The following is a 13,658-nucleotide window of genomic DNA, read 5'->3' on the forward strand; positions in this document are numbered from 1 at the left end:
AAATGCTACCCTTTTGGCAGTATGGGTCCTCGGGGGATCTTGGAGAATTTGAGGAGGGGGATGAGGAACCCCAAGAGGAACTGATGAATCCTCTGCTAATTTAGCATGCAAGGGCTTGAGTCTGTTTTAATTTAAAAATAAAAGAAGAGTTGCCTTTATATGTTACATCTGTGATGCAGTTCATACTGGCTTTCCGAATATTATTGTAGGAAACAGCCACTCCCCATCTTCTGCTTATTAAATGGAAGTGGCTCAGCAGAGAGCACAGGAGCCCAGATCTGGCAGGGCTCTGGGCTCCCAGGGGCCTCCTCATTTCAGTCAGGGGGCCTCCCACTGGGAAGAGTGGTGGTCCCTGGGGTAGGAGCTTATCGGAGAGAGCCCCAAGGGAACCCTAATCCTGTTTCCTACAGTGCATCTCTAAATGAAAGCCTGGTGGTGCAGTGGTTAAGAATCCACCTGCCAAAGCAGGGAACATGGGTTTGAGCCCTGGTCCGGGAGTATCCCACATGCTGTGGAGGAACTAAGCCCGTGTGCCACAACTACTGAGCCTGCACTCTAGAGCCTGTGAGCCACAACTACTGAAGCCCACACACCTAGAGCCCGTGCTCCGCAACAGGAGAAGCCACTGAGATGAGAAGCCTGTGTGCCACAATGAAGAGTAGCCTCCACGCACTGCAACTAGAGAAAGCCCGCACACAGCAACAAAAACCCAATACACCCCCCGCAAAAAATAATAAAATAATTTTAAAATTAAATAAATAAAATCCAGGTCTTTTTATTTGGAAGGCAATCAACCAGAACACATACTATTTTGGGAAATAATTAGAAGATAACTGTTACTTCTTCTTCCTCACCATTAGGGCACCCATGCAAGTTAGGAAGAAAATGCAGGATTCAACTGATAATAGGACTAATATCTGACTAACACTTGCCATGCTGATTTTCTTTTTAAAGGTCATGTTGGACTTGAAGACAACCAACATGTTTTCCTGCTGACACTAAAAGCTGGATTACACGGAAGAGGTTACTTGGTAAGTGGGATGGACAGATGATGGTGATGGTGACAACGTTATTACCATTATGAGCTCCAACAGTAATAATACTAACACTGGGTGGCAGACACTAAGCCAAATGCTTCATGGGCATTATCTCATTTAATTCCTAGTAAGCCTGGGGATTATGAGGTAGACACTACTCATGTCCCCATTTTGCAGTTGAGTAACTAGAGTTCCGTGAGGTTAAGAAATCTGCCCAAGGTCTTGGAGCTCAAAGGTAAGGAATCCACCTTTGCTGGACTCATACCTGTGGTCCTTACCACCATGCTGTCCCGCTTGGCCACATGGGCTCAGTGGCTCTCAGCCCTGTGTGCTCATTAGAATCACCAGGGAGACTTGACCAAGACCAAGCCCTGGGCTCTGCCCTCCAGGAATCTGCAGCCAAGGTAGGAAACCTTATTCCCACTACCAAGGCCCTGGGCTGCCACAACTGGCGGGCTGAAGGCTGCTGATGTCTCCGGCAGGGAAACCCTTTGTCACTGCTTATCAACAAAGAGGGTGATACCCTAAAATGGCCCAGAGCTTCCTATGTTCCTGACTGCAAGCCCCATCTCAATCCTCAGAACAGCCTGGGTGAGGACCTGGGTGGACTTTTGGCAGGCCCGGGCAGGATGGCACTAACATTTCCAGTTACAGAGTGTCTGCTAGGTGTCACTCTGCAGTGTTACATGCGTTAATTCTCATCTTCTGAAATCCCTTCAAGGGGGTTATTTTAGCTCCCGATAAGGGAATCACAGCTCAGAAAGGTTAAGTGACTTTCCCAAGACCACACAGCTAGGGAAGAGGCAAGGCCAGGACTTGAAGCCATTACTGTCTGACTCCCCATTCTGAGCCATGCACTTGCACTATATGGTTACCTAATTACTGACCTAGAGATGCTAAGAAGAGGACTAAGTTATTTTAAAACAACCCCATTATGATCTATAAGGCAGAGGAAAATGGCTTTTCCATTGAAGGAAGAAGGGAAATATTACAGCTTGGTATCTGTTATTTATTTGTTTAATCAGCTGGAATGGTATCATAAAAATCACATGTGAGACATGCCAGTGAATTAACAGAAAAACATAATCCTACTGCCAAAATGAGAAGAAATGAGATACGGTATGTTTCAGTATATTAAAGAATGAGACCCCCTGAGCATACTTGTCCTCGTAGCTACCACTACTCTGCTACTTGTGATAAAATCCCCACTGTTATCAGTCACTATGTGGGAAAACAGTAAGGCATTTTCTCTCATCTCTGAGAAGCTCTTTGGAATATAAAATGGAGGAAAGTGGTCTCTTCCAAAGCTATCATGAAAATGTGTAGCTTTTCCATCAGTTGGATCAGCTATTTCTGGGAAAGATGTGAATTGACATTGCTGCTTCTATCGGCTCAGAAGAGAGGACAGGGTGCTCATCACAGGGGCTGGGCCCAAGATTCCAGCCCCTTCTCTCAAAGGTAGCAAAAGACCTAAGACCTATGTTATTCTTTCCAGCCAAGTAGAAATCTGGGACCAGACATGGTCACAGCTGGGGGACATGGTTCCTTACCTAGGGCAGGAGCAGTTCACCCACTCCGAAGCCGAGGCCAGTGGGGAGCCTCCCTTGCCAGTGAAAGAGGTGATGCTGGGCAAGGTCACAGGCAAGTCCTCCAGAGGCACGGGCACAGGACCACAGGTGGGGCAGTGGACCATGGGGATGGGTGTGCCCCAGTACCGCTGCCTAGAGATCAGCCAGTCCTTCAGTTTATCACTTGTCACCTCTCCGCCGACTCTCTTACTCTGGGCTTTCTGAGTCAGGGCTAGAAATGCATCCGGCCGGTTCATACCTGTGAACTGAAAGGGGAAGGAGAGAGATCGCGTTCCTCCCTTGGTTAAGAATAAGCTGCCACCCTGATGCCACCACCCTGGATTGCCATTTTTTGTGTGGTCTGTGCAGGGCTGCATTGTGACTCTCTGTTGCCTTTGTGGGCACCTTCCTCCTTACAGTATTAAAACATATTTTATGACAGTGGTGAATAAAGATGAATATAATTTTTGACCTTAAGAGTTCACTTTTTTCTTCTGGTGTTAAAAGAAATTAACACTTTTGGGGGGGGCCCTGAGAGTACTGTGGGCCCTGGTTTGTGGCTCTCCTTATCACCAGAGCCCTGTGGCACCTACAGAGAGAGGCAAATATCAGCATTTAGCTGCCAGTAAAAAACTGCATATTTATTTTAATGACTACTCCCCTCTTGAGATAGGGGTAGCCAGAAAAGAAAAGTTCAATATTATCCTAGAGCCAAAGGAATTCAGGCAAGCAGGGGAACAAACTGAGGCCTCAGCTTGAAGGACCACCCCTTTTGTATTTAAATGCTCCCATGTTAGAGACAGCAGGGCAGGACACTAATAGCAGAAAAGAGGAATTCGCTGTTCACCGGACACTTTTGAGAGAACCAAACTAATGATAAGAATCGGGCCAGCATGGCTTGCCAACGAGGGGATCGTGGGAACCTTGGAATTGGTTCAGTGCAGGTGTACTGCAAACCCACCAGGTGCCAGCCTTGTGCTAGGCGTTGGGAGCACAAAGATAAATCTGATCTGCCCCTATCCTCCATGAGCTTACAGCCATGGGGCATAAAGAATAGGAAAGTACAGCTATGTTTATCAAAAGCAGCCTTTTCCATTAAGCGTCTGAAGTGTCCTGAAGATCGAGCTCTCTACCAAGGAACCACTTACACTCTGGGAGAGCACTTTCTTTGTCCTAAACTCCCATTATCATGTAATTATGGTGCAGGTGATCACAAGCTCTCTTGAAAGTCTATCTTCTCAATGCATTACTGTTTTCACATCTCAGAAGCTCATGGAGGCTTTCACCATCCATTCTCCTTCCATCCATTGAAAGAATTCCTCCAATCTAGATATTCAGTCTAGGGCCACCAGAGGATTCAACAGACCACCTGAAGCTATTTGAAAGAAGCCAGGGAGCGTAATTAATGCTCAGTCTTATACTAAGGAGGGGGCATTTTTCTGGCTAATTCAGAAGACTAATTTTGGCCACGACTGTCCCCTTTCTCGCCCTGCAGAGGGTTATCTGGGTCTCCTTTTTGGCACTTTGGCTTGGCTCTGCTCTACATCTAAGAAGCCTGCTCACACGCAGTCTTAAGAAGGGTTTAAGGTTCAGTATCTTAAAACATGACTCATGTCTGGGGATATAATTTATGAAGTGAAGGCACAAACATGAGGTCAGGAAACATTGCTACTCCTTACAGAGGAAAAAACTCGGCTATTCCCTTATTTTTTATATACATAATATCCTATAGCCAGGTAGTCCCAAACCTGAAAAACCTGGATCTTCAGGTCTAACGGAACCAGGATCACCCAGGTGGGGCCAGTAAGCATCTCCCAGGTGATTCTGAGACATGGCTGGGTTGCAATCACTATGTTAAGCCAGGAGTTCCCAGGCCCTCCTGCACATTAGAGTCACCCGGGGAGCATTGAATGCTCCTGATGTCCGATCCATGTCCTCTCCACTCCCCCAACCATTAAATCAGAATATCTGGGGTGGGACTCAAGCATCAGTATTTTTCAAAACGTTCCAGGTGTTTTCAAAGGACAGCCAAGTTTAAGAAAGAGTGCTCTAAACCAGAACTCTCAAACTTTAATGTGCACACAAATCACATGGGGTTCTCAGTAGACCAGGTGGGGTCTGAGAGTCTACACTTCTAACAAGTGATGCCAACGCTGCTGGTCCTGGGACTAGACTTTGGGTGGCAAAGTTCTAACCCAGGGATTCTCCAAATGTGGTCCCTGGATCAGCAGCAGTAGTGGTATCACCTGGAAACCTGTTAGAAATGCAAATTCTTCGGTTGCATCAGGGACTGTGAAGCAGAATCTCCAGATGGGGGCCAGGGAATTTGTGTTCTAACAAGGCCACCAGGTGAGTCTGGTGTGTGCTCAAGTTCGAGAATCACTGTCTGAGCCATTTTCCACTTCCCCCTTCCCCACCTCACCCTACTTCTCCCATCATAATTTCTGGCCTAGTTCGGTGTCAAGGCTGAGCTCAAATCCTGCCAGACTTACCACCTAGCAAGAGACAACCCAAATAAACATGACTCAAAACTTCTCTGCTGATTTCTAAAAATGAGTCAAACTTTAGGTGGGAATAAGTCAGTAATCTGGGGAGAACAGAGATCTCTAAAAGGAACAGCCAATTTTGGTCACCTGTCCCAAGGAATCAGTTTCCCTGGAAGAGGTCATTTTTCTTAAGCAGAAGATTCGCAAAATAAAGTTCAGTTGCTTTGATAACCACACTATCCTAGGATCAGGTTCAACTTGGAGCTGATAAGCTTTTAGATCTTGAAAAAGAATATTATTTTGTTTTCATAGATTAAGAAACGAGGCTGCAAGACTGTTAGTGTGGGTACGAATGAAATGATAGGTTGTAACTTGCACCCAAAGGAAAATGTGTCATCAAGCTCACGTCAAGGCCCTGAGTTTATAAGTAAGTTCTTCGGCCACCTCCACGGGCACTGACCTCCGCAGAGCTGCTCAGTTTCTCCGTGCCATCTGGCATGGTTTCAATGACTTCAGAATACGACAGGCCCAGGGTTTGGGCTAAGACAGTGTCCTCTAAGCTGGTGCTGGGAATTCCTGTTTAGGGGAAGAAACACAAAACGTCTCCTTTGCAAATGGCCAAATCACAAAATAATTGACAGCACTGACACTCAGCGTTAGCTCCTGAAGGGAGACTCTAAAAGATTATAGTCACAGAAATTATAAAACCACATCATATTCATTGGGAAAATGAAGAAGAGTCTTGGAGAAACTCACTACCCTAACACAATAGTTTACCATGTTGGCACTACTTCCTGTAAGTCTTTTTCCATTGCTTAGTTTCTTTTAAAAAATAGTTGTAATTCTAAAATATACAATTTGAGGGCTTCCCTGGTGGCACAGTGCTTGAGAGTCCGCGTGCCGATGCAGGGGACACGGGTTCGTGCCCCGGTCCGGGAAGATCCCACATGCCGCGGAGTGGCTGGGCCCGTGAGCCATGGCCGCTGAGCCTGCGCGTCTGGAGCCTGTGCTCCGCAAAGGGAGAGGCCACAACAGTGAGAGGCCCATGTACCGCAAAAAAAAATACAATTTGGGGTGTTTCTGTCACTTAAATAGTAAATGACAAGCATCTGGGGAAGTGTCTCCTTTGAGTGACACAGGGCAGTGGAGTTCTCTTGAGAAGCAGGGCTGACTCCTCCAGCAGCTCCTAGCACCCCAGAAAAATCCACTTGGTCAGTAACTGGAAAGCTGGCCAATGTGTTTCTTCAAACTATGCTTTGTTCCCAGAGTCAACAGTATGTTCTGAATAGACATTTATTCTTCAACCCACATATGCCCTTGAGGAGATGGAGTTGGATGTAAGTAAATCACTCATCCAGAGGGCCAAGGCATGCTGTTTCACCTTCAGCTATTAATACAAACAGGCTTTTTAGTTGTTGGTTCTGTAGGCCAGGGTTTCTCAACCTGGGTCCTACTGACATTCTGAACTTTGCTGGGGGGCCTGTTCTGTGTGCTGTAGAATGTTGAAGAGCACCCCTGGTCTCTATCAGTAGAAATGTTTCTGAAATTGCCAAATGTTGCCTGCTGCCAAATAACCCCTGGTTGAGAACTGCTGTAGGGTCAACTGTCAAAATTGCTGACATCCTTGTGGACATTACACATCACGCAGCAACTGAGAGAGATAAAACTAAGGGTAATACACAAAATGCTTACATCAGATGTCCATGAACAACCTCTCTGGAACGCTGCCCTAAAAGGGTGATTTAATGTTTGGGACACACATTCTAAAGCTCCTTGGTAAGATGGAAAACTCCATGGTATGATGGAAAGTTCTGCAGTGTTCCAGCTGAGATTATGGACGAAAAGCATCTAATGAAGCAAATAAACTCTCAGAGTGGACTTGAAGGATACTGAAGGGTGAGAACAAATGGCAAGCAATAAAGGTTGCTGAAAAGTGTTCATGGTCAAGAAGGGAAAAAAGTCATTTACTGCATTCCAAAAGTTTGTGGTCTGTAGTAACTAGGAGCAATCTTCAAATGGAGACCTTGTGGCCACAGAATTTATTTGATCACATAAAGACCACTCTGGGCCACGGTGTTGGTCATGTGGGGCTCAGTAGAATGTGAACTATTTGTAACATGCAGGTGAGATGGTGAAAACACCACTTTAACTCTTGTTTACTTTTGTTTCTGTTCTTCTTGGAAGGCCAAGAGCCAATAATTCACAAAACATTAATTACAGAAGTGCAGGAAATCAAGACAACAGGAAAAATGATTTTCCATGCATACCCAAGAAAATCAGATTTTCCTTTTTTTTTTTTCCCTTATCCTTCAGAGCTCTCAATATTGTGTTAATACTTTGACTCAAAATACCAAAAGGGGAGACTTCCCTGGTGGTCCAGTGGGTAGGACTCCACGATCCCAATACAGGGGGCCCAGGTTCGATCCCTGGTGGGGAAGTAGATCCTGCATGCATGCTGAAACTAAGAGTTCGCATGCCACAACTAAGAGTCTGCATGCGACAACAAAGAAGTCTGCATGCTGCAATTAAAAGATCCCTCATGCCACAACTAAGACCCAGCACAGCCGAAATAAATAAATAAATAAATATTTTAAAACAACAACAAAAACAAAAGGGAAAAAAAGCCACATCAACAAGAGCTTCCTTTATTGTTTATCTTGGCTGGTTGTACTAATGAATTTTACTAATTATAAAATGCATTAAAGTAATAGAAGGAATTATTTCCTTTAAGCAATATACTTTCTAGGTTTAAATTGTCAGAGGAGAATGACTTGAGTGGCTTAATATCTGTTTTCTGTGTTGATGTTTCTTCAAATCAGTTTGCCAAAAAAGGATCTGAGAATTGTGACCAAAAACATGATTTCAATAAGCAATGCTATTTCTTCTGTGTGCTAGGAGATAGAGAGTGTGGAAATAACTTTCTCCGCAGGTTTTGGCACATTGGAGACTGGCTGGAATCTACAGTAGGAAAGTTGTAGAGAGATGCTCGGGTCTACCGTGAGGGCAGGTCTTGGATGGGGTATGATTAGGTCTCATGCCTTGGTTCAATCCCAGACTTCCTGTTAGGTGATGATAGGTTAGAACTCTTAGGAATGAGTAAGGCTGCCAAGGATATCCAATTTACAGCTCTAAATATGACTTCGATTTTACTGCTATTTCACGAACCCTTTCTTACGTAGCTGAAGTTCACGTCCTCCACAAAGCCTTCACCAAAACCCAGCCCATATCGATCATGTGTGCTTTGAACGCCCATCTCAGCAGTTGCTGTTGGTTCTATGAATTCTGAAATTGGATTTTCATCTGAGTTGTATGGTTCCCTACATTGTATAGGCAAGTCTCACCAACTAGCTCTACTGGCAAAATCCATGGGCCAGACATTTTTCATTATTCTCAGTAGCAAGTAGCAAGATGCAGTATACTTGATATGTTTTCAAAATATGATGCTTAAATAAGAGATGATGAAATGAAGGGACATTCATTTTTACAAAGAGGCAAAACAGATCATGGAATATATAGTCAGCTCTTCCAGGCTAGGATTTTGATCTTAAGCCTGCTAAGTACATTATCCTGATTACATTTTAATGGCTACTTACCTATTTTTGCATCCAGAGAGCCCTCAAATTCAGCTTTGGCCAAGATGACAACAGGGACTTCCTGTTGGGTGAGCATGTTCACAGCCGTCACGGGAGTGAGGCAATCTGAAAATGAGAGCAAACAACTGTGGACGCCAGTCTGCTGGGACTCTAACACCATCTGAATCTCAGAGGAGACAAGTGAGAAAAATAAGCTTTAGAATTTCTGTGTTTTTGTGCTAATTATTATAGAATTTGTTCTTTGAAGGTATTAACAGATAATTCACACTAGTGGAGAATCAAAAGATTAAACAAAAAAATGAAAATATTCATTCACGCTCCTAACCAAAGACATGAAAATGGCATTTTTACTTTCCAGATGGTGGAGTAAAGATGTTCCCACCACCCACTTTTCCTTTTGAAAAGTACCTCAAGTATACAGAAGAATGAGAAGCACAACAATCTATCTATGGTGAAACTAAAAGATAGCTGAAATTTTAAACTATAACACTTGAAGATGGAAGTGGATTGGAAAGGAGAAAATGACCGAACAGAGGAGATTTCCACACATACAAGGACAAAACAGTTCCTTCCCATGTACCATTTCTAAGGAGATACCAGAGGTTGTGGTCCAGCAAAAGGAAGGAGTAAATCAAGAAAGAGACAGACATAGGATCTAGGAAACAGAGGATCCAACAAAGAAAAGAGGGTAGGGACATTTGCAGAGCAGAGACAGAGAGAAGTCCCAGGATGACAGATATGCAGAAGCCTGGAGGATGACCAGGTCAGATTTAAGCAGGACAGAGAGCCCCAGGAAGCATCTTCAGGAAAAAAAGGGGATGGATAAATTATCTGACAGGCTGGAATATGTAGAAAACTTGAGAGGAGATTTTTTTTTTTTTTTTTTGCGGTACGCAGGCCTCTCACTGTTGTGGCCTCTCCCGTTGCGGAGCACAGGCTCCAGACACGCAGGCCCAGAGGCCATTGCCCACGGGCCCAGCCGCTCCACAGCATGTGGGATCCTCCCGGACCGGGGCACGAACCCGTGTCCCCTGCATCAGCAGGCGGACTCTCAACCACTGCACCACCAGGGAAGCCCCGAGAGGAGTTTTAAAGAGCTTCTGGGAGGATGTGGGAAGACAGTCAGAAATTCAAAGAACACAAAGCAAATTTAAAAAATGAGGACACCATGAACTTCAGGAAAAACAGAAAGTTATATAAAAAGGAAAATGTAATCATAGTATATTTGGCTCAGGGGACCAATATTTATGTGGTCATAATAAAACACTTAATTTGGAATTATCCAAACAGTGTGTCATCTTAAATGAAGCTTATTACAACTACTGCAGCAGTGAGATAAACCATACATACATGAATCTTCACTGAACATAGGTAGGACTGGAAGCATGAAGACCCCAATAAAGTCCCAAAGGAAGAAGGGATGAGAGGTGGTAAACAATTAGTGAGTTCATTTGAACTTCTGCAACATAAGCAATTAACTACAGTTATAATTTATGAACTATTACTATTTACACCCACTATGTTTTAAGACTTTATATAGATTTATCTCAAATATGTTCTACAAACCCCAAAGTTAAAATAAGCCTAGAGGGACTTCTCTGGTGGTCCAGTGGTTAAGACTTCACCTTCCAACACAGGGGGTGTGGGTTCAATCCCTGGATGGGGAGCTAAGATCCCACATGCCTCGCAGCCAAAAAACCAAAACATAAAACAGAAGCAATATTGTAACAAATTCAATAAAGACTTTAAAAATGGTCCACATCAGAAAAACCTTAAAAAAAAAAAGCCTAGGAATTAGGATTTATTTTTCAGAGAGGTAAAGATAGGCTCTGTAAACATCTAAGCCAGCTCCGATCTTCCTTCACCTTGGGTGTCAGGAAGCACAGGACAGGGTTACGGTGGGGACAGAGTGAAAATGCAATGCAAATGGGTCTCCAGCAATGAGGTTCAACCAGCACCCTGGTACCATGACTGGGAGGCACCTGCTGCTGGAGCTGCTGAAGTGCTGACACCCTCAAAGTGGACAGCCAGATTTCTGATTCCATATGGTCCCTTCTCAAAGAAGAGGTACACATTTGCAAATTCTGCAATTATGGTATGTTATTAGGAGGACGGACAGTGAGGCGTGGTGGAGTGAGAATAAAAGTCACTAGGTAATGTCTAGAACTGGTGAATGGAGAGACAGCAGTGTAGGCATATTATACAGACATGTGGCGGTCTATACCAGAGAAACAGTGGTGGCACAGACTGCCAGTTGACCCCGTATCTGTCTCTCCTTCTGATTCAGCAATAGAATGTTTAGTTGGACACATAACTGCGTAGCTAATGGCAGCACTGCTCAGCTTCACTTGTACTGGGTATGGCCATGGGGTTAAATGTAGAAGCAACTTGCAGGTCACACTCTCAAAGGGAAGGAGCTGCCCTTCTTCCCCCACCACCTTCTTACTGCGACCCAGATGAAGTATAGAACAATCTAGAACACACAGATAAGGGCAACGTCCTAGAGGGGCAGAGTAGGAAGACAGAAAGAGCCTCGGCCCCAACCATCCCACAAAACAGACTTGTTATACCCACTCTGCATGTCACGTGGGCAAGAAATAAACTTCTGTCCTTTTAGTCACTGTTTTTCTAGGACTCTGTCACAGCCATCGAACTTATATCCTAAGTAACAAATTCCTCCCAAAATTAAAAGTGGTTGGGTAAGGAGGCTACTGTCATTGCTGTTGTTAGTACCCTCTGAAATTTCACGTAATATACATATATCACCTAGATTTTTAAAAACACAAATTAATTTTTATAAAGTGAGATGGAAATTAAAGTAACCCTGAAGTATTATTATTTTTCACCTGGTAAGTTAAGAAAAAATTTTAAAAGGGTACCATCACTGTTTGTGAAGTTGCACTGAAATTCATATATCATTGGATACAGCACTCTAAACTGATATAGCCCTTTCAGAAACCAATAAAAGCAACTTGTAAACAGAACTAGAAAAGGGTTCATAACCTTTGACCAAAAAAATCACACTCTTGGGGATGTTTCCTAAGGAGGTAATTCTATAGAGGCAAAGAGCTGTCTCCATAATAGCCCAAACATGAAAAAGGCCAAATGTTCAACATGATAGGGAAGATTTAGGATATTATGATACACTTGAGTTGACAGAATATTATGTATGGATTAAAAAACAATTGGGAAGCCTGCCTAAAAACAAAGAAATATTTTCTGATATCATATTAAGTAAAAACCAAAAAATAAAGACAGAAGCAGTCTGATTTTTAAGATAAGTGTGTGCGGGAACACGAATTTAAAAGATTTATGACACATACAAAAGAACAAAGTTGAACTCCTACCTTTGCTATATATAAAAATTATACTTCATTTAAAAATGGATTAAAGACCTAATTATAAGATCTAAAACCATAAAACTCTTAGAAGAAACATAGGTATAAATCTCTGTGATCTTCGATTAGGTAATGGTTTCTTAGATATGACACCAAAAACAAAAGAAAAAGTAGATAAATTGGACTTTAACAAAATTTAAAACTTCTGTGTTTCAAAGGACACCAACAAGGAAGTGAAAAGAAAACCCACAGAACTGGAGAACATTTTTGTAAATCATATATCTGATAAGAAACTTGTATCTAGCATAAAAAATTATTACAATTTAATAATAAAGACAACTAAATTAAAAAATGGGCAGATGATCTGAACAGATATTTCTCTAAAGAAGATATGTAGGGCTTCCCTGGTGGTGCAGTGGTTGAGAGTCTGCCTGCCAATGCAGGGGACACGGGTTCGTAGCCCGGTCCGGGAGGATCCCACATGCTGCGGAGTGGCTGGGCCTGTGAGCCATGGCCGCTGAGCCTGCGCCTCCGGAGCCTGTGCTCCGCAACGGGAGAGGCCACAACAGTGAGAGGCCCACATACGGCAAAAAAAAAAGAAAAAAAAAAGAAGATATATAAATGGCCGATAAGCACGTGAAAAGATGCTCAATACCATTAGCCATCAGGTAAATGCAAATCAAAACCACAATGAGATAATGCTTCACACTCACCAGCATGACCATAATAAAAAAGACAGATAATAACAAGTGTAGGCAAAGATGCGGAGAAATTGGAACCCCCATGTACTGCTGCTGGGAACGTAAAACAGAACAGCTGTTTTAAAAAACAGTCTGATTGTTCCTCAACCAGTTAAAAATAGAGTTACCTTAAGACCCAACAAGTCTACTCCTAGATATTGGGTTGGCCAAAAAAATTCGTTTGGGTTTTTCCATTCGATCATATAGAAAAACCCGAATGAACTTTTTGGCCAAGCCAATATATACACAAGGAAATAAAAACATATATCCACATAAAAATCTGAACGAATGTTCATAGCAGCTAGCTGGAAAGTGGAAAGAAACAAAATGTCCATCAACTGATGAATGGATAAATAAAATCTGGTATATACAATGGAATATTATTCTGAAATAAAAAGAAATGAAGTACTGACTACAACATGGATGAACCTTGAAAACATTATACTAAATGAAAGAAGCCAGTTACAAAAGAACAAATATCATATGAGTCCATTTATATGAAATGTCCAGAACAGGAAAGTTTATGTAGAAAGAAAGTAGATTAGTGGCTGCCTGGGGCTGGGGGAAATAGGAGGAATGGGGGTGACTGCTAGAGGGTATGGGATTTCTTTGGGGGATGATAAAAATGTCCTAAAATTGACAGTGGTGATGGTTGTAAAACTCTGTAGATATACTAAAAACCAATGAATTGCACATTTTAAATGGGTGAATTTTATATGTGAATTATATCTCAATAAAGTCATTACAAGAAAAATATGAAAAAAAAGTAGAGTACTTGCATTAAAGGGTTGAATTTTTCTCCATTTTCCCACATAAAAGGTCTATTATGACAGTTTTTCAATTAGAAAAAAGTTCTTGGCCAGGCCTAGCATTCTCCACATTTCTCATTAGTCATG

The 13,658-nt window shown here is 42.8% G+C and overlaps 1 protein-coding gene across 1 annotated transcript in view; it reads right to left on the bottom strand.

Moving 5' to 3' along the window:
• The window catches only part of LARS2 (leucyl-tRNA synthetase 2, mitochondrial), a gene marked incomplete at its 5' end in the record, with an annotated part of 168,528 nt that overhangs the window by 41,189 nt on the left and 113,681 nt on the right, over positions 1-13,658 (bottom strand). The window contains 3 exon segments of the mRNA XM_079712817.1: positions 2,588-2,871; positions 5,552-5,667; positions 8,685-8,789. Of these exon segments, the coding sequence (XP_079568943.1) occupies positions 2,588-2,871; positions 5,552-5,667; positions 8,685-8,789 (505 nt within the window).

This window comes from Hyperoodon ampullatus (assembly GCF_949752795.1).
Source record: "Hyperoodon ampullatus genome assembly, chromosome: 10".
NCBI classification, from domain to species: Eukaryota; Metazoa; Chordata; class Mammalia; order Artiodactyla; family Ziphiidae; genus Hyperoodon; species Hyperoodon ampullatus.